This window comes from Penicillium taxi, assembly GCF_028828555.1.
Source record: "Penicillium taxi strain IBT 34144 chromosome Unknown utg000004l_segment0_segment0, whole genome shotgun sequence".
NCBI classification, from domain to species: domain Eukaryota; kingdom Fungi; phylum Ascomycota; class Eurotiomycetes; order Eurotiales; family Aspergillaceae; genus Penicillium; species Penicillium taxi.
Window position 1 is genome coordinate 3,232,132 of NW_026643206.1, and position 19,801 is coordinate 3,251,932.

The window sequence follows — 19,801 nt, forward strand, 5'->3', positions numbered from 1 at the left end:
ACGCGTCGCACTTTAAACCACGGAATAACTTCAACGATCTTCAACAGCCCTTAAACCAAATCTCTTTTCCATTGAATTTACCAATTTGGTGAGTTGATTTTGGGGTTGAGAGGAATAAAGCTACTGTACATCCACTTTGCGGCTTTCAACACGGCACCATGGATCCAACATCCACCCCGCAACTTCCAAGTCGCTTCAAAATGGGTGCTACTGACCCAATCCCCTCATCGTCTCCTGCTTTTGCAACTCCAGCTCGACCATTCAAAATACAAAAGGGCCATGCACCTCCCACAAAGGCGTCCATACTGACAATCCTTTTACCACCTTCGACCTTACGGCCCGTGGCTTTCCGGACATTTACTCGCAAACATAACCTGACAATCTCTTCATCCGCATTGCAGACACTATCAGTCTTCGTGGGTAAGAATTGTGGCTCGGGATGGCGAGAAGAAGGGCTAGCAGAAAGAGTCCTGGATGAAGTCGCTAAAATCTGGAAGAGAGCTGGTGGAGGCGTCATTGTCGAAGAAGGGAAAGGAGCGTCGCTGAATACCATTTTACAGACCCTGGAGGGTAGTATGAGTGGTGGGCGAATTGTCACTGCAAAAGCCAGCTCCCAAGATGGATCGGCGAAGGCCAGTTCTGGTGGAGATGTTGGCCGAATTGAACCTAGTCACGACAGGTCCTTTGCAACAAGAGGGGCATCGGAAGAGGATGATTCAAAACTCTCGTTTCATCCTCGTCACTGGCTCAAAGTCATCGACGCATTCGACCTTCCTCATTTGACATATAACGTCGACAAGAAATACTTTGAGGTGATCAAATCAAAACCGACCCTTTTTCCGTCTCCCTCGCACCAGACGACATTGTTCAGAGATCGCTTCAACTTGGTGTACCAACGGCTTCTACGCAATGAGTCTTTTCAGAGTTCTCTGGGTGCAATGGGAGTGCCATCGTTGCAACGATCTTCATCAAATCTTGCGATCCAACAGTCCTATAAATTGACGCCGATCGCAAATCTACTGGGCCGAAGCGGGACTTCCCACCTTATCCTGGGTCTCCTTACTATTTCACCAACTGGGGATCTCGCCCTTGTGGATCTTACAGGTAGCGTGGAATTGGATCTGAGCCACGCGCGCATGATTCCCGAGGACGGAGCATGGTTCGCACCAGGCATGATTGTGCTTGTGGATGGGATCTACGAAGAAGAAGATATGGTCATGGGATCAGCCCTGGGCGGAAATTCGGGTATTGGAGGAGCTATAGGAGGTCATTTCGTTGGTGTATCAATATGTGGACCTCCTTGTGAGCGGAGGGATATCTCGCTAGGGACGAGTAATCGTCAGGGTAGCGGTGAGTCGGCCTCCAGCGGTGGATTTGGCTGGGTTGATTTCCTGGGAGTCGGTAGTGAGCGTGCCCAGGGCGCCCGCATGAGGAGGATTCAAGAAAAATGCTTGCGAGGAGAGCCGGAGGCGATGGAAGCTCCAGCTCGTGTCAAGGTGGCAGTGATGAGTGAGGTCAATCTCGACAATATGAGAACTCTGGACGCCTTGCGAAAGGTTTTCAGTTTGTACAACTACCTTGCCCTTGCTGAACGTCCTGAAACATTCATCTTGATGGGCAACTTTGTGCAAAAAGCGACTATCAATGGAAGTGGCCGAGCTGGAAGTATTGAATATAAGGAGTATTTTGATTCACTCGCGGTGGTTCTATCCGAATTCCCTGCATTATTACAGCATTCAACTTTTGTTTTCGTCCCAGGTGACAACGACCCATGGGCATCGGCATTCTCAGCCGGTGCCTCTTCAACTATACCGCGACAGCCAATTCCTGAGCTTTTTACATCCAGAATTCGACGTGCTTTCGCCACGGCAAACTCCGAAATTGATCGATCTAAAACATCAGATCCGCCAGGAGAAGCCATTTGGACTTCGAACCCGGCACGTTTATCATGGTTTGGACCTATTCATGATATTGCTATATTTCGCGACGACGTTTCCGGTAGATTGCGGCGCACAGCTATCGACACTCAGACTGAGAGTGATGAGCCTGATACTATTTCAAATGAGGCTTTAGATGGCGCAACGACCAAAGCTGTTTCAGTGGCACCGGTGCGAGCAGACCAGGCTAATGGAGCTAAAGCAAACACTGTATCGTCTGCAGCGTTGATGGGCCGTAGACTGGTCAAAACTCTTCTAGACCAAGGAACGGTTGCCCCATTTCCAATGTCGGTGCGGCCTGTTCTATGGGATCACGCCTCAGCTGTGCAGCTATACCCATTGCCAACAGCCCTTATTCTGGCAGACTCCGAGGCTGCACCCTTCTGCATGACTTATGAGGGTTGCCATGTCATGAATCCTGGTCGATTGTTGCCTGATGGTGGGGTGCCGGTAGTGAGATGGGTTGAGTATGACCTGGTGCGAAATCGAGGCAAGGTGAAAGAAGAGCGATATTGATCCGAAGTGTATTGGCCAAAATGCAAGTCAGTTGTTACTAGTGCTATTATCGCACGTAAATATATGTCTACCTATCTACTCGTCCAATAATAAATGCTATATCATAATGCTTATAAACTGCGTAGGATGGCTAATTCATATCGATGATTGATGATCTAGAAATACAGTTACAAAGAGAAGACAGTATGTATGGTCTGGTCTTCCCACCACGATCCAACGGTTACAGGAATACTAGTCAATCGTTATCACCTCGGACTTGCCGCCAAGAGGAGCAGAATTTTGCACAATCCCTGGGTTAATAGTAGATGTTACCAATGTATCTTGAGAATTCTGCGCGGTCACAGCATGCTCGCCTTTTTCTTTCTCTGATTGCCAGTTGGGGTCCGCGGGACAAGCACTCAGACAAGTATGCAGCTCAGACACAAGGTTTCCAACCGTTTCAAGTGAAGAAGTGGCACCGTCCCCTAGGCCTTGCCAGCCATCGCCTTTAGAATTGTAGATTTTCTCGCGCACTATGGTTGCAACTTGACCACGTTCGGCCGAATTAGGTCTGTTGATGTCTTCTAATAGCCACACCATGCGGTCCTGCCGTTCACGAGCGGATAATTGGAAGCGAGAATTGACTTGAGGATAGTGAAGTAGGAACACAGACGGGCGCCGTGTGGTGACGATCACCAGAGAGGATCCTGTTTGGGGTTTGGTAATTTGATCCAAAGACTGCAATACCACGAATGTATCTGAAATGAAACCGAGCGTGGTATCTATTCCCATCTCGTTCGACTGAGTATTCAAAGCCACGGCAAGTGACTCCTGAATGCGACGGTGGGGACTTGGACTATCGAAGTTGACCCGCAGTTGCAAGCGGAAAAGAGGATCAGGCTTGGAGAGGGCACGAGCGATATCAATGTCGGATGACAAAGAAGGCCCTGAAACGTCGATTTTAAACTGTCCAGAAAGCTTTCTCTCAGGGCCGTATACAAATGCAATCTGGGACCAAGAAAATGACCGCGGGACCATTCCTCTCTTTATCAGAGATTGCAATATTGAGAGAAGACACTCCAGTCGTTGTAATCGTTCAAATATGCCAATGATAACGCATTGACCAGCGGGAGCAAGTAGGCGTATCGAGAAGTTCCCGCCATTAGGGCTCATAATAATGGAAGAATCAAGTCTGGAAATGAGAGGGAATAGAGATTTTATGCGGTATCGCAGACTCCCATGGGCTACCAAGACTGCGGATTGACTCTGTTGATCTATTCCGTGGAACGAGAGGCGAACAGTTTCTTGAAGATAAGAACCTTGTTTGAGCCCCGCGGGCAATGCTATCCGAAAGGCGGGTGGCAGTAAAGACTGCCTGTACTGAAAGAGTAAATCCGGTACTTCAAGATCTGCACCTAACTTCAATTTCTCCAGTGGTGGATATAAATTCACATTTGGCAAGTCTGCCAGGCACCGGGCGTTAGCATAAATAGCCAAGACCCCTGTCAGACCATGAACCAACTCCGCACATGAAGAGTAGTCGGATCGCCGATGTGAGGGTATCAATGTGTTGCTGATAGGATGAGCTAATCGATGTGTCGGTGAGTTATATCCAACGGAAGTGAAGGACACTTCGCGTGAAGTCTCAGATGCCAGAGTTTGAACCAGCCACCACTTGTCGCCATCCATACTACTCGTGGCGGCAGCAACCCAGCGGCGGTCCCAAAGCCGGTGAGTGAAGAATAAGGATCGGATAGTGCTGGAGGGAAATGATCGGCGAATGTCAAGTCCTAACACTCTCTGACTAACAATATCTAGGCCGAGGGCTCTGGTAACAGACTCTATTTCGTCCACTGCAGTAGCGCAACGGAGCCGTGTGACACGAGAAAGAAGCTCGTCAATTGCAGATTTGGTCGAAGCTCTTTCGATTTCCGAGCGATCCATCACACTAGGTGTACCAGAAAGTGTAATTGTCCCCGATGAAGGTTCGACAAAGACGCGAAGGGATCGGAAGGGTGTTAACTGAATGTCGAGGTAGCAATCCCCAGGGTCTGATCGAGATAAATGAGCCTGTAGAAATAACTCGCGATTGAAGAATAAAAGATTCCTTTTCAAGGAGGCATATGCGGTGGACAGTATATGCGACGTATGCAATGCAATAACGCTTCGCAAAATACGCTCCATAGAGAGGTCGTTCACATCAAATCGGATAGAATCCATGGTTGCCTGTTGACCATCCCGCATCCAGCGAAGACCTACGCGAGAAACTTTACCACTGGCATCGCCGGTACCACCTTTTAGACATCTTTGAACACCGATCTCAATCCAGCTCTTCGGTCCTGTACTCGCTGGCCAGTATTGGACGACAAGGGTTCGATGCAGCATTTCGATTCGCAAAGAATCCAACCACAAACCACGTGCCAAGTCAACCGCTTGTCTGAAGAGGGTGTTGACCTTGGTAGTCAGAACTAACCCGTGAAGAAAGTCAAATCCTCCTGTGAGGCCCTTATTACGAAGGATTTCATTGGTTTTAGATTCAAGCTCAGTGAGTATCGCGCCTTTAAGAAGGGGTGATGAAGGTGAGAAGAGAAAACGAATGTCCACAAAAAAAAATTGGGAAGTCTCTGCCTCTTCTGCAACAGAAAGATCGAGCTCGAATTCCCCTGGAACTATGAACGTGACACGGCCGTCATGGACACGGTAATTTTGTAGGGACGGTGGGATTTGGTCGTAAACTGCCAATCGAACGCTGATGATGCGGTTGATTTTGTGTAATTTTTTGAGGGTAGCCCGCGCTGTTAGCGGTTTGGGTGGCTTGTAGCCAAACTGCGATCAAAGGTTAGAAAAATTATTAGAAACCACCAGGATCAACTTACATCTGGTAGGGTTACGACCCGTCCCTTTGAAAGCACCTCGAGGGCCGTTTTCAGATCAGGATTGGCCACTTGTGCCCGAACAAGATCCCGTTTCATTTCACCAACATACTGAACTGCTGCCTCGTAGGCTTGATGGCGCGTACGAATGAAGCCTTGAATGTCGATCAGCCTACTGACTTCCGCAGCCTGTCGACTCCACTGAGAGAGAACTAAGAGCTTGATGAATTCACTCCGTTTAGCGTTCGCAAATTCCATGATCCGAACCTTTTTTCGGATATTTTCGTCAGATTGATTGCCGAAAGGTTTCCCACTCGTGACTGGCTGGGTAGGGCCTTCAGAAGGAACTTGAATGGTAGATATCTCCGTGATCAATTCGGAAAATTCATTCCAGCATTGTTGCGTAGCTCGATTCACGAGTGTTCCGAATGGAAAGAATCCTTGAGTGATATGTGGTAGGTTGAATTTGGCCTCTGTATTATCTCCTGGGATTTTGCATGGTGCCATCGAATCATTCATATTTGCACCATTGACATGGATTGGGCCATTGACGGAATCAGAGAGTTGACTGGCTTTATCGTTGCCACCATACGAGTTAGACACATTTCCTAGTGCCACACCAAGGCCCTGATTACGCAAAGTCTCACTGGCAGCTTCCATGATGACGCCTGGCATGTCTAGAAAGGGCGGGTCAGTTCTTTTGAGCCTTCCCCTCCAGGGCGCTCTGTACGGCACAGAACAGGTAACCTGATACAGTCACTGCCCTGAACACGAATCAGCTGGCGCCGGAAGTAGGAAGGGAAGCTGAGAATGGAAGGCCGAATGAGAAAAAAGATCTCAGCCCAATACGTCTCACTAGCCATGCAAAACAATGGCCACGATCATAATAAAGGAATGCGATGCACGCTCAGATTCCGAATGGGAATTTGTTGAATAATTTTGACAATTTTGACAGTTCGAGAAGTGATTTATTGAGGGTGAACCACTTGGAGGAATTGGCCGACCTGATTGCGCCGGCAATCAGATATTGAGAGCGCTTCGGAGGAGGGTCACGGACGAGGGAGTTGGAGGTTATTTGGAATGGGGGGGATAATTTAAAGGAAGCCAAGAGGTGGGAGTTCAAGATGAAAAACTAAGGTTATGAGGGGAAGGTGTGAAAATTCAAGATATTCAAGGCTGCGAAGTGCCAAAAGAGTTGAAAGCGCGAAGGCGCACGTACCGCCTTGTATTTATGCCTTGTTGCCTTATAGTAGTTGGTACTGTCAGATTGCTGTATTGATTACAACTTGCGGTGAGAATATTTACACTCTCATTACTTCCGTTACAGACATGACCTCACCACCCTTATCCATCAACCGAACTCCTTGAGAGGAGCGCAAAAATGACGGCCACTACGAGCCAGTACGAGGAAGCAAACATGCTAGACGGGCCAAAACCTCTCTACCAAGGAGATGATACTCGTCATACTAGCAAGATGGAGCTTGCTGGCTGGTATTGTTATGGCTGGGCGGCCGAGGTGTTTACTGTGTGTGCTATGGGTGTGTATATCTTTATATTTACTTCTAACTCTATCTATCCCTGATATTCATTTTTGAAATCAACAGGCTCATTTCTGCCTATCACCTTGGAGCAAATGGCACGCGATCGGGGCTTTCTGTTATCTGATAAAACCACGCCATGTAGCCCAACATGGCACTCCAAACAAATCGATCAACAAGCTGGGTATGAGGCCCAAGGTGCGGATACTGGCCAGTGCATAATCTTCATCCTTGGTGCAGAGATCAACACGGCGAGCTTCGCCATGTATATATTTTCCCTCAGTGTCCTGATCCAAGCTATATTGATCATCTCCATGTCGGGTGCAGCAGATCATGGGAGCTATCGTAAAACGCTTCTGGTCGGATTTGCCTTTGTCGGCGCTATCGCAACCATGTTGTTCCTCGCTGTTGTCCCTCAAGTTTACTTACTGGGCGCCGCCTTGGCGATAATTGCGAATACTTGTTTTGGTGCATCTTTCGTGATGTTGAACTCGTTTTTACCAGTTCTTGTTCGTCACCACCCTTTGATACTTGAAAAGTGCCGGAAAGTTCAACCTGAAAATGGTGCTCAATCAATCCCAGATTCTTCCACGCCTCTACTGGCGTCTGGCTCAGGTGATCTGGAATCTTCTGAAAACTTGACCTCCCATGAACTCAGCCTATCCACCAAGATATCTTCCTTTGGAATTGGAATTGGCTATATCGGGGCGGTGACCCTGCAGATAATACTCATTGCCGTCGTTGTGATTACCCATCAAACCACCTTTTCTCTTCGCTTGGTCATGTTTATGATTGGGCTATGGTGGTTTGTATTTACTATCCCAGCTAATATATGGCTCCGCGCTCGTCCCGGCCCACCTCTTCTAAGCAATGGGAAGCCGCTCAATTCATGGGCAGCCTATATGATCTATGCATGGGTATCTCTAGGAAAGACTGTTATGCGTGCAAGTCGTTTGAAAGATCTTCTTCTCTTTCTCGGTGCCTGGTTCCTTCTCAGCGACGGTATTGCTACTGTCAGTGGGACAGCAGTGCTTTTTGCGAAAACAGAACTCGCTATGAAGCCTGCAGCGCTGGGCTTGATCAACGTTATTGTCATGATTGCTGGCGTGTGTGGAGCATTTTCCTGGAGATATGTTTCTCGGCTGCTTCATCTTAGCGCATCGCAGACAATTATCGCCTGCATTATCTTATTCGAACTGATTCCCCTTTACGGCATCCTCGGATTTCTTCCCTCTGTGCAGAGTGTAGGCCTTGGATTACGACAGCCATGGGAGATGTACCCGCTGGGGGCTGTTTATGGCCTTGTAATGGGTGGACTCTCGTCTTACTGCCGAAGCTTATTTGCAGAGCTTATACCACCTGGATATGAATCAGCTTTCTTCGCCCTTTTTTCGATTACTGACAAAGGTTCCAGTATCTTTGGACCGGCTGTTGTTGGAGCTATTACAGATAAATATGGTGGCATCAGACCAGCGTTTGTCTTTCTAGCTGTCCTAATTTTCCTTCCACTACCATTGATGCTACTTGTGGACCTTGCTCGTGGGAAACGAGATGCTCTTGCATTGGCAGCTGAACTGAATGCAAGACCTCAGTATGAGGCTAACAGTACGCAGGCTTCAGAAGCATCAGAAGAATAGCAGCATCCACGACTCATATGTACCACTTCATTCACCTTGGAAGCCTTTGAATAAATGAAATGACATTGGCTATGTTTTGTATTTTGGTTATCATATTAAAAGATATCCATTAATGCCAATTATCCATCAAATTGACCTAGGAAGAATGTAAGGACTTCATATGGAAGATCTATTTATATACTCCGTAACAATGGATTTGCTGGTCAGAGCCTCAAAGCGGTAAAAGTGAGGTCATCTGTGAATCTCTAGGTAAGACTATCCAGGGTATACTAGCTACTGTTTCAAATCCTGAATCCTGCATTCTCAAATACAGTAGATAGTAGATATTGATGACAGCCACGGTGTTGACAATTCTTGTGGTGTCACCAACTGTCGTACAGAAAGGGTAGAACAGATTGAACAGAAGTAGCATGTCGTATAATTCTCATTGTTTAATTTCTAATACATTTAGAGAGATGAATAACTAGTTACTAGTTAGGTACAATATTTATACTTAGTAAGGCGGTACTTTACTTCCCGCCCCTCAGGTATTCAGGTACCGGCCGAGGTAAGCCCTTGCGTCCACTCCCGTAGCCCTGCAAAGAACAAACTGTCCTCAACTTCTCTCCCCCAAAAACCCTTTGCTTATATTCCAAGGATTTTCCCCCATCTTTCCTTCTTATCATATTTCTAATAACTGCTCGTGTAAGTAATTCTTCTACTCTCTCAACCTCTATCTCCTCATCATCGTCCTCCGTTCATTTCGCTGACAACACTAGGTGTCGTTGTTTGCAGTTCATCACAATGCGCTCATTCACCCCTCTGGTTCTGGGCCTCTTGGGTGCTACTGCAGTCTATGCTACAGAACCTGCAGCTGATGTTGACTCAAACGTTCACACGTTGACTACAGAGACCTTTGATGCCTTCGTGAAGGAGCATCCTCTGGTCTTGGCTGAGTTCTATGCTCCATGGTGTGGCCATTGCAAGGCTCTAGCCCCCAAGTATGAAGAAGCTGCAACAGAGTTGAAGAGTAAAGATATTCCTTTGGCTAAGGTGGACTGCACAGCTGAGGAGGAGATCTGCAAAACCTATGGTGTCGATGGATACCCTACCCTCAAGGTCTTCCGTGGCCTTGACTCACCTAAGCCATATGGAGGTGCCCGTAACACTGACTCGTATGTTTTTGAAACCTCATATCCTACACCAAGTGAACTTGGCTAACTTGATTATTTCAATAATAGCATCGTTTCGTACATGACGAAGCAGTCAATGCCCGCCGTTTCCACTGTCAACGAAGAGAACTTAGAGGATTTCAAGATCCTCGACAATATTGTCATTATCGGTTACGTAGCCTCCGATGACAAGACCACCAACACTAGCTTCACTTCATTTGCCGAGTCCCAGCGTGACAACTACCTTTTCGCTGCCTCTAACGACGCCGCTCTTGCCAAGGCTGAGGGTGTGAAGCAGCCCTCAATTGTTCTCTACAAGGACTTTGATGAGAAGAAGGCCGTTTATGACGGCAAGTTGGATGAGGAGTCTATCCTCAAGTGGGTCCAGACTGCCAGCACTCCTCTTGTAGGCGAGCTTGGCCCTGAGACCTACTCTAAATATATGGCCGTATGTATAATAAAAATGATTCCACATCTTCAAATTGAACATTTGAGCTGATCTCAATTGATATCTGTAGGCTGGCATTCCCTTGGCCTACATCTTCGCCGAGACCGCCGAGGAGCGCGAGAAGCTGGCTGAGGATTTCCGTCCCATCGCTGAGAAGCACCGTGGTGAAATCAACGTGGTCACACTCGACGCAAAGCTGTTCGGTGCCCACGCTGGCAACCTCAACCTCGAGCCCGAGAAATTCCCCGCTTTTGCTATCCAGGAGACCACCAAGAATGCCAAATATCCCTTTGACCAGTCAAAGAAGCTCGACGCCAAGGACGTCGGCAAGTTCATTAAGGATGTCCTGGACGGGAAGGTGGAGCCCAGCATCAAGTCTGAGCCCATCCCTGAGACCCAAGAGGGTGTCGTTGTCGTTGTGGGTCGTAGCTACCAGGAGATCGTCATTGACAATGACCAGGACGTCCTGATTGAATTCTATGCCCCGTGGTGTGGCCACTGCAAGTCGTAAGTTCCTTGTCGTCTCACCATTTTACATTTACATATTGCCCTTTATACTAATCTTGATATGTATGTAGCCTTGCTCCTAAGTACGATGAACTGGCTGCCTTGTATTCCGAAGTCAAGGACCAGGTTGTTGTAGCTAAAATCGATGCTACTGCTAATGATGTGCCCGATTCCATTACCGGATTCCCCACCATCAAGCTCTACGCCGCTGGCAAAAAGGATCAACCTATCGAGTACGATGGCTCTCGTACTGTTGAGGATCTTGTTGCTTTCATCAAGGATAACGGCAAGTACGGTGTGGATGGGTTTGCTCAGGCTGCTGAGAAGCCTGAGGTGGTGGAGGAGGATGTGACCGCGGAAGCTCCTGTCCCCGAGACTGAAGAGAAGGATGAGTTGTAAACACTGCGATTCCTGGTATTGCGTTGTTGTATCATGTATTATCAAATTAAAATGCAATTTTGAGAATGAGAATTTCAGTAAAAATTAGTATTAATGCTAAGTAGATAACTATATCTTAAATATCTGACTCATCTTATCTGACGCGTCTCAATCAGACGCGTCGATCCCGCCCGAGCTGACTCTAATTGATTCAAATTCATCTTTTCTTCCCTTCTAACGGAGCTCATTGACCACTAATCATGACCAGTCCCGATCTTAAGCGAAAGGCGGACTCGTCTACCATTACAAGTAGCAAAAAGCCTAAAGATGGAAACATTACATCCTTCTTTGGAGCGCCTAAGAAGCCGAAGACCCTCGCGACCCAAACAGTTCAGTCGATTACTCAACCCTCTTCGTTCAATAAGGAAAAATGGGTGGCATCTCTCACTCCAGAGCAAAAGGAGCTGCTACAGTTAGAGATCGATACGTTGCACGTCAGCTGGCTTGCTCATCTCAAGGAGGAATTGGTGACATCCGAGTTTTTAAACTTGAAGCGCTTTCTGAAGGCAGAAAAGGAGTCCAAGGCCAAGATATTTCCCCCAGAAGAGGATATTTATTCATGGTATACCACCTTCAGGCCATCCCTTTACTTTTATCCTGCTAAATAGAAGCACAGGTCCAGGCATACACCATTGCACAGTGTAAAAGTGGTCATCATTGGCCAAGACCCATACCACAATGATAACCAAGCCCATGGGTTGTGTTTCTCTGTACGACCTCCGACTCGAGCCCCGCCATCCCTGGTCAATATCTACAAAGGAATCAAGATGAATTATCCGGACTTTACACCACCACCCAACAACAGTGGGCTGCTTACTCCATGGGCTGAACGGGGAGTGTTGATGCTGAATACCTGCCTCACAGTTCGTGCTCATCAGGCTAATAGTCACTCCAACAAGGGATGGGAGAAATTCACTCAAAAGGCAATTGATCTTGTTGCCCGAGTACGAACTCGTGGTGTGGTTTTTCTTGCTTGGGGAACGCCTGCTGGAACACGAGTAGCCAAAATCAACCGAGAGAAGCACTGTGTATTGAAATCAGTTCACCCTAGTCCCTTAAGTGCCCATCGTGGGTTTGTATGTGATCCTTCATTGTGACAAGGATAGGTCGCTAACAGTTGATTAGTTTGAAAACGGCCACTTCAAGAAATGCAATGATTGGCTCGCTTCACGATATGGTGATGATGAAATTATCGATTGGAGTCTGGTACCGACTAAGAAGATTACACCTGCTATATCGAACAAGGAGAACTCATCGACTTTGGCCAATATTACGAAAGTACTGTCCGAGGCTGGTCCTGAGACGGATTCAAACCCCGCAAAGCCACTGCCGTCTACTGAATTTGATGAGTTTGATGATGCAGAAGCCCTTGAAGCCTTGGTCGCAGCTGACCAGGATATCTGAAATAATGTCTAATCTAGAAGAGAAAATAAAAACTAAGATTGAGCTCGATTAGACATTCCAATGCGGGCTGATTACTGCCAGGCGGTAGACTTCATGATTTAAACCTCTTCCTGAATTACTCCATCTTAATGTAAGATACCTCAGGGTACCTGGGTCCTGTAATTGGGGGGGAAAAAACAATTCCAATGGAGCTCACTTGGCTTGTCGACTCTCCTCAATCTCGGAGTAGACTTCGGGCCCTAAAAGCGTGTTCAGCTTGTCAGCAGCGCAAGGTATATATCAATTGAATACTGAACAATGATTCAATACTGACTCTATTCCAATGTTCTAAGAAACGGTGTCGACATATCAATTCTAATTCAGAGCTATCAGAGACATACATCCGTCCACTGCACACATTTAGAGGTGACCATGATCTGGATCGTTCGCAGGCGACAAGAAATACAACATATCCCTATTTGGCAAATCACCCTATTACAGAGAGATTTGTCGGGGATCTGAATCCAGAGGCTTTTATTCGTGAAAATTTGGATGAACCAACTGGAATCCCCCGTCGGGATCACATAGGGCTTTGGATACCTCGCAACCAACAAACCACCGGCTCAGATTCAATATCAACGCAGTCATGTCAATCATCTTTGAATAGTGGAGTCGTTACATCCTTACTACATGATCGATATTCATTTGCAATGCGGGCTTGTGACCAGCTTCCAACGTCCACCCGAGAGCCACTAACTGCAATATATTTCTCGAAGGTCAATCATATTGTTCCTCTTCTGGAGCAACATCAAACTACAGAGTTGGCCTCGGTATTTCTCAAGAGAGCGATTTGTTTAGTAGCGGCCAAAGACCCAACGGCAGCTTCTTATTTGCGCTTGGTGAAAGATGGGCCGCTTCTTTCGGTGCGTCAATTTTGCTCGGAAGTTTACAAGGGGCTCAGGGCTGCGATGGATGCTGAATTAGAACCCGATCGCTTAACCCGCATCCGTGTGCTAGCTCTGATGTCTCTACACTGTGAAGGGTACGACGGAGCTGAAACGGCATCACTTCATCTTTGCCATGCAATACATCAGGCCCAAACGATAGGCTTGCATCTCGATAGACCAGATAGGACATCTGCGGAGCCCCTTGTTAGACTGTTCTGGTCCTTATGGACATTGGACAAGATGCACGCAAGTATCGGTGGTCGCCCTGTTCTTTTGGCTGACCGCGACATTGGAATCACAACCCCAACTTTGAATGATCGGAAGACCCTTGGGGCGTTTGGGGTGTGGCTTGCAATTTCAGATTTGCTTGCAACTGTCATATCCTATTATCGACCCTCGGCCACCAATACTAGTGGCTGGGAGGAAGGATTTCCTCCATTTGAAGATATTGTGGCCGAATGTTCTCACGGTAGTTTGAACTTTGCTATTCTGGGTATGCTCCAATCGCCTTTAATGTTCTATATGACTTATATTTTACGCAGGCTTTTTAGAATTGTACTATCAGTCTGTTGCGATCTTATCCTGTCGACGTGAGTTGACTGACCATAGTGATGGTACCAAAATCTCATCAATTCGACAAGGGCTTGCGGCCATCCGAATTCAGTCTATTGTTGCATCAGAATGCTCGGGCGACTTGCCACCTTTGCCCATTGTTGCATATGCAATCTCTTTGTCCATGGGCGTATCTTATCGTCAGCTCCGCTCCAGTAAACTGATCACCCACTTTAATCGGGCCAAAACCAGTCTGGAGGAATGCTGCTCTCTGTTAGAAGAGCTCAGCTCTCCCTGGTATGCTGCCGAGGCGATGGCTCGCCTAGGTCGTAAGGCACTGCAACAGATTGACTACCGTCCGACTTTACCCGTACAGCAAACTGAAAACACATCCTTGATTGACAGAGCACCTGGATTCTCAAATCCGAATGAAATCCCTTCGGTAAACCATATAAATAATGATTCAACTATGCCACTCCCCACAGCCGAGATATCGATGGCTAGTGATCTACCTTCAATCAATGATACAGACATTTCGATGCAAAAATTTACCGACATTGATATACTATTTGGGGAATTTTTGGATCTGTCCCTCCCTACAAACTTCTGGGATCCTATCTTTGCTTTTGAGAATGGAGGTAGTCAATCATAACCTTAGAAAGGCTGTGGCTTACCATCTCCACACCACACTCATTAGCGTCGGAGTGATGAGGCGATTGCGGGTAAGCTTACGGATCAGTTCAATAGTTGATTCGACAATTTGACGATCCTCATTTCTTTTGCCTTATGGTGGCCTTTTGACAAAATACGGACTACGATGTTAAGCCCCAACTTCCAAGGCTTCGCTCTGAGTCCAATCTGATACAGGTTTTGTGCCCAGGGCGGTCCAAGGAATGGGCCAGAGTCTGGACAAGCCCATCGAGCTATGTGGAACAAGCCTTAAGATACCGTCAGATTCCATGGCAATCGGGTGGATATATTTCTTCCACCTTGAACCCAAAAGTCTTCAGATATTGACTAAAAGTCTTCTCGAAGACGGATCTAAATATAGTATACATCTACGGGCCCTTTTGAAATGAAATTCGATGTCTTCACTTGCTTAAGACAATACTAGCTGCAGGACATAACAAGCCCGGCTCCACTTGGAGGGGAAATCAGCGAAGAAATTACTCGGAAATATTAAATATATATTATCCTACGAATGGCATATTCCCCGATCTAATCGCCCCATTCGGCTTTGTCTCTTGTTTCAAAATATAGTGGGCTGTCAATCCATCAAAATCCTTTCTCTTTTTCCTTTATTCTCCTTCATTTTCAACTACAGAATATACAAATGGCATAGGAAACCTTGAAAGGTTAAAAACAACCGCCCCCAATCATTAACGCCCTTACCTTTCTTAAACACGTCTTGAGGGATTGTGGAGGTGTGTTTTATCTTTTCAATGACATTAAGATCTTCTCTTGTCTTGTCTTCTAAAAGGGTAAGAATTCCCCCCTTCAAACGTCTTCCGACCGAAGGGCCTTGACGTTGATTCAGATCAACCTTGGAACCCAGCCATTTTCTCAGCCGTCAAGTCACAACTGAATCAAAGCGTTGGAGACCCCTGAAGGTCGTTTAAAATCACAATTTTATATACGACCGTCCTTATGGATGCTGGCATGGGATTTAATTGGCATATCACTGGATCAATTTAATCATCAACTTGGTTAGAATACTCGACAGTTCGTCTTTGATTATACTTCGAAGAAGCAAGATTCAATGGCTGCATCGAAAGGTCTGGAGAGCGCATCGACTGCAGGTGCTGCATATACTAATGAACAACAACCTGCATGTTCCGAGGACAAACGAAGTAGTATATACCCCGTGCATCCTCTCCCTCAACTGCAGGATCCCTTTGAGGAGTCAATTCTCGAAACTAACGAGGCATTGGCGAGTCAGTGGCTGGTGAATATAAATGCACAGACGCGTCGCCGAGACCTATTGGAGAACGATGAATACGAACGACTGTGTGGCCGGAAATGGCGTCAAAGGGCAGCTGAACAGTGAGATCTGAACTGGTCATCATCTCGAACAGGACTTGAACTAATCTCGAGATAGATATCATCCATTCTGGAAGCTTATATCTCAGATGGCGTTTGGGGTTCATCTCCTAACCAAGAGACTGGCCAAATCAGACGCACGAGTAATGAGAATCCTGCAAACCCATGTCGATGAAATGGATGGTTTTATTCAGCGTACAACAGAAGACTTTATGATTATTCACCTAGATGTCAGCACTAGGATTCAATATCTCAGCCTGCCCCTTAGTAACCTGGACTTGTTTGATGACATGCTCCAGGATCGGCACTTTCGACTGACCCTCATTTCCTATAATGATCAAATTGAACATGCCATTGAACGCTTTACGCTCGCTATTACAGATGCACTCAAAGATATTCGCAAGGGCAAAGATGCGACAAGTGCTCTATGGCACTACCTGCACCAGCTAGACACGGAAGGTGGTTTCGATTCGGATATTCTGAAGCCTTTCTTCAAGGTGATGATGGACAATATGGAAGGTTGGATTATATCATTGTCTAAACTTCGTCGACGTGGTGCTGCACTTCAGAAAGCTTTGAGTCAACTCTCATTTGCAGTGACCGAGATGCAACGGCGAGTTGGTGTGGCGAGTAGGAAGGAAGTGGTGAGTTTACGCCCGCATAGTCACTCATCAGAATCTAACACATACAGTATTCATTGGCGAATTGTCCTCTGCTGAGCACGAGTGCAAGTTTTGGTCGACCCAAATCGGTCAGACAAAGGCTGTTTTCAAAGCGGCCATCTACTCCTGTTATCAAACTAGACAAACCACTACCACTCGATCCTTTCATTGGCCCGAGTACTCCCAAATCCCGCAAGGCCAAAGATACACCAACGACAGAAAAACGATATACCAAGAGGAACAGCAGAAGAGTTAGCAGATTGATACTATCTAAATCATGGGGTGCACTGCCAGCAGAAGCCATCGAGGACGCTACAACGCCGCCTCAAACTCCAAGAAGAATAAGCAAAAAGCTATCTAGGCCATTCCTTCTCAAACGAGCAGTCACCGAAAATGCCCTCACTCCCAACCCCCGTCCGGCAACCGCTCCGGACAGAACGCTCAAGTCTCGCAGTGCCTCGATAGAGCAATTGAAGGCGATGTGGGCCAGCAATCGTCCCAAAACCCCTAAATTTACACCAAAGTCACCAGTCCGATCAGAACCACAAAGATCACAGCAACAGCCTGATGGCATTGATTCAATGAAGGACCATATATCCCAGTTCTTGAAGACAGACCGCGTGATCGAGGCGTGGGACCATATGGCAACGAAGACAGCCGATCGAAAACGTAGTAGTACAAAACTCGCAAAGGACGGGCCCTGCAGCATTTTCCGAGCCAAGTCCTCTGATGCCTTGCGCGCCCGCCTCAATGATCGAAGGGGCCTACCTGGTACAGAATTTCACAACCAGATGTCATGGGCACAACAGCCAGAGACTTGGAATACGTACTCCTTCAAGCAGAGACCACCTGAAGATCAGATGACACCGCGAATTCATGTGCTGTCCATTCAAATGGCCCTGGATGACGAGATGGAATTTGGCCGCATGAGCGAGGACAATCTGGACGTGAGCGACGATACAGATTCGATCATTACAGCCCTACCTAGTCTATCTATTGCATCTGTCACTGCCGAATATAGACCCCGGATGGTGGAATGTGCTTAAGGTTGGGAGATCAATTTCCCACTGCCCAAAACCTCGGGAGCCTACGATGATCCATGAGACAGACAGTATTGATATATACACACTAGTCTCTCTTCATGTCCACGACTGAAATCCATCGTTGTACCACTTTTATAATATCTATATGAGTTTACAGAAAACCATTCAAATATTCAATATCAAATACTATAAATGAATAAACCAAGCATTCATTTTCAGACCTTTGGGGTTGAATTTATTCCGCATAGTCAAGCCAAGTACCTAAGATTTGAACTCCATAAAATGACCAAAACAATACATGGTCCCATTCATAACCATATACGACGATAAAAAAAGTTGTTGAACCCCCAAAATTGGAATCATTTGCAGCGCTTTTCGACGATATTTGCGCCGTGCTCGTCATACTCCTTCTTGGAGATCCACATCTGGTGGAAGGTACCCAAACTGGCCAGAATACTTCCACCAATCCAGGACCCAAAACGACGCTCGGTAATGTTACCGGGAGCTGAAATGCGGACTCTTGGGCCCGGGAAAAGGGCCACCAATTCTTGGTTCAGGCGCTCTGTGAAGCCGTAAAGGAGGCTGGAGCCGCCCGTCACGACTACATTGGCCAGAAGATGGGGACGGATATCCACATCCACACCACTGAGCGATGCTTTCACTAGCTCGGGAATAGTCTGAGCTTGGGTCGGGGCTGGAAAGGGTGAATCAGGGTCAGGGATGGCAGCCTTTGCATCGAACAAGGACTCTACCGCTCGGAAACGGTCTGCGCCGAAAACCTGATTATAGCCATCGGGAAACTCGAACGGGCGAGGAGGAGAAGTGCGAGCCAAATCTTCATTCAAAACGCCGTTGGGACCGGTGGCGGAAAGCTTGGTCGGGCCAGGCCAGACCTGCACGACGCACTCCTTGAATTCTGCCAATGTCCGCTCTTCAAGAAGAGCGCGGTACGAGGCATCTGGTGCCTTATCGGCAGATAAATTTTTGTACTTGGCCTGGGGTGGCTGGCCAGCTTCCACAGCGGTCTTTGAACTGATCAAGTAATGAGGTGTGATGGTAATGGGTTGTGGGGAGTTCCTCTTGAGCAATGCGCGGATCTGCGACGAAATATAATCACCACCGAGTGGGGAATGCTGCACACCACGCTTGAGGATCAAGCCATCGAAAACTGGGGTGATAGAAATGTTTGAGGCACCAATGTCAATGACAAGGGCAGAGGCTTTACCGGAAGCAAATCTAGAGAGGGCAAACATATGTTAGATTAAACAGGTTGCAGAGAGAATGTGAGTGAAAGAGATACACATACGCGGAAAGCACACCACTCCGTGCCAGATAGAAGGCAGGGCTTCCCCATTTCTCCATGGCGATTTCAATGGTCTTCTCTCGTGCCTTGGCAGGGTTCCAACCAGGCTCCGTCATCAACAATGGGCTGTCGGCAAGAAGAGGTTTTTCATCAGATTCCACGTCCATTTCCGTAGGAAGCTCTTCACTGGAGACGTCATTCAGTCCATTTTGAAAGGGATTGCCTGGTTTCACAGCATCGGTAAGTCGCGAGGTGAAAGAGTACTCCCAAACCTTCTCTGCCATGTCCCAATCCTCGACAATGCCATCCTTGCCGATCGGGTTGTGGACGGATATACCTGGGCGCGGCCCGACGAAGAGATCATCTCCAAAGATCAATTTATCTTGCCCATCGGCGTTGTACTTGCCGTAGTATGTTGTAATTAGGGATTTTGGGAAGTCTTCGCCAGCAAAGCCAGCGCGCGTAGTTGAATAACCTGGGTCGAGAACGATAGCTGAAACTTCATCTAAAATGCGACCGCAAATATCAGTAACTTATTCAATATACTATAACCCTCCTGTTTTCAAATATAAGAGTCAGGACCACCAAGGGCGCGTTGCGCGTTGCGCATGCGCAAATCACGTACCTCCACCGTATTCAGCCGCTTGGGGTGCATTGGAAGAATTCATGGCGGTGTCGCAAAATATTTATGACCAAGGCCAAACAAATTCGTAGAACGGGTGTCGGCAATTCAATTCAAAATTGTGGTGGACAAGGGAAGAGGGAGAGAGAATGGCTTTTTGGTGCGGGAGAAACAGCTTTCGGGGCGGAGAAGATCCCGGCACCCCAAAATGACCTCACCTTTAAA

General features: G+C 47.2%; 9 protein-coding genes across 9 annotated transcripts; 7 read left to right on the forward strand and 2 right to left on the reverse strand.

Annotated features, from left to right (window-relative positions):
* Nucleotides 1-158: 158 nt before the first annotated feature.
* Nucleotides 159-2,453, forward strand: N7495_006130 (DNA polymerase epsilon noncatalytic subunit; the record flags this gene model as incomplete). Its single annotated transcript, XM_057208781.1, has 1 exon — nucleotides 159-2,453. The coding sequence occupies one exon, from the start codon at nucleotides 159-161 to the stop codon at nucleotides 2,451-2,453; it is 2,295 nt and encodes a 764-aa protein (XP_057062555.1).
* A 231-nt stretch (nucleotides 2,454-2,684) lies between these two features.
* Nucleotides 2,685-5,980, reverse strand: N7495_006131 (mediator of RNA polymerase II transcription subunit 14; the record flags this gene model as incomplete). The annotated part of the gene is made up of 2 exons (XM_057208782.1): nucleotides 2,685-5,258; nucleotides 5,309-5,980. 2 exons carry the CDS (start codon nucleotides 5,978-5,980, stop codon nucleotides 2,685-2,687), a joined length of 3,246 nt encoding a protein of 1,081 aa, XP_057062556.1.
* A 706-nt stretch (nucleotides 5,981-6,686) lies between these two features.
* Nucleotides 6,687-8,480, forward strand: atg22-1 (putative autophagy protein Atg22; the record flags this gene model as incomplete). The annotated part of the gene is made up of 2 exons (XM_057208783.1): nucleotides 6,687-6,843; nucleotides 6,910-8,480. The coding sequence occupies 2 exons, from the start codon at nucleotides 6,687-6,689 to the stop codon at nucleotides 8,478-8,480; spliced, it is 1,728 nt and encodes a 575-aa protein (XP_057062557.1).
* Nucleotides 8,481-9,263: 783 nt separating this feature from the next.
* N7495_006133 (Protein disulfide isomerase) lies at nucleotides 9,264-9,680 on the forward strand (the record flags this gene model as incomplete). The annotated part of the gene is made up of 1 exon (XM_057208784.1): nucleotides 9,264-9,680. One exon carries the CDS (start codon nucleotides 9,264-9,266, stop codon nucleotides 9,678-9,680), a length of 417 nt encoding a protein of 138 aa, XP_057062558.1.
* A 48-nt stretch (nucleotides 9,681-9,728) lies between these two features.
* N7495_006134 (uncharacterized protein) lies at nucleotides 9,729-10,985 on the forward strand (the record flags this gene model as incomplete). The annotated part of the gene is made up of 3 exons (XM_057208785.1): nucleotides 9,729-10,079; nucleotides 10,150-10,586; nucleotides 10,658-10,985. 3 exons carry the CDS (start codon nucleotides 9,729-9,731, stop codon nucleotides 10,983-10,985), a joined length of 1,116 nt encoding a protein of 371 aa, XP_057062559.1.
* Nucleotides 10,986-11,224: 239 nt separating this feature from the next.
* N7495_006135 (uracil-DNA glycosylase) lies at nucleotides 11,225-12,428 on the forward strand (the record flags this gene model as incomplete). Its single annotated transcript, XM_057208786.1, has 3 exons — nucleotides 11,225-11,586; nucleotides 11,665-12,052; nucleotides 12,150-12,428. 3 exons carry the CDS (start codon nucleotides 11,225-11,227, stop codon nucleotides 12,426-12,428), a joined length of 1,029 nt encoding a protein of 342 aa, XP_057062560.1.
* Nucleotides 12,429-12,613: 185 nt separating this feature from the next.
* Nucleotides 12,614-14,558, forward strand: N7495_006136 (transcription factor domain-containing protein; the record flags this gene model as incomplete). The annotated part of the gene is made up of 3 exons (XM_057208787.1): nucleotides 12,614-12,700; nucleotides 12,761-13,847; nucleotides 13,897-14,558. The coding sequence occupies 3 exons, from the start codon at nucleotides 12,614-12,616 to the stop codon at nucleotides 14,556-14,558; spliced, it is 1,836 nt and encodes a 611-aa protein (XP_057062561.1).
* A 1,107-nt stretch (nucleotides 14,559-15,665) lies between these two features.
* N7495_006137 (uncharacterized protein) lies at nucleotides 15,666-17,654 on the forward strand (the record flags this gene model as incomplete). The annotated part of the gene is made up of 3 exons (XM_057208788.1): nucleotides 15,666-15,949; nucleotides 16,005-16,590; nucleotides 16,638-17,654. 3 exons carry the CDS (start codon nucleotides 15,666-15,668, stop codon nucleotides 17,652-17,654), a joined length of 1,887 nt encoding a protein of 628 aa, XP_057062562.1.
* A 356-nt stretch (nucleotides 17,655-18,010) lies between these two features.
* N7495_006138 (actin family protein) lies at nucleotides 18,011-19,622 on the reverse strand (the record flags this gene model as incomplete). Its single annotated transcript, XM_057208789.1, has 3 exons — nucleotides 18,011-18,887; nucleotides 18,958-19,459; nucleotides 19,580-19,622. The coding sequence occupies 3 exons, from the start codon at nucleotides 19,620-19,622 to the stop codon at nucleotides 18,011-18,013; spliced, it is 1,422 nt and encodes a 473-aa protein (XP_057062563.1).
* Nucleotides 19,623-19,801: the final 179 nt, after the last annotated feature.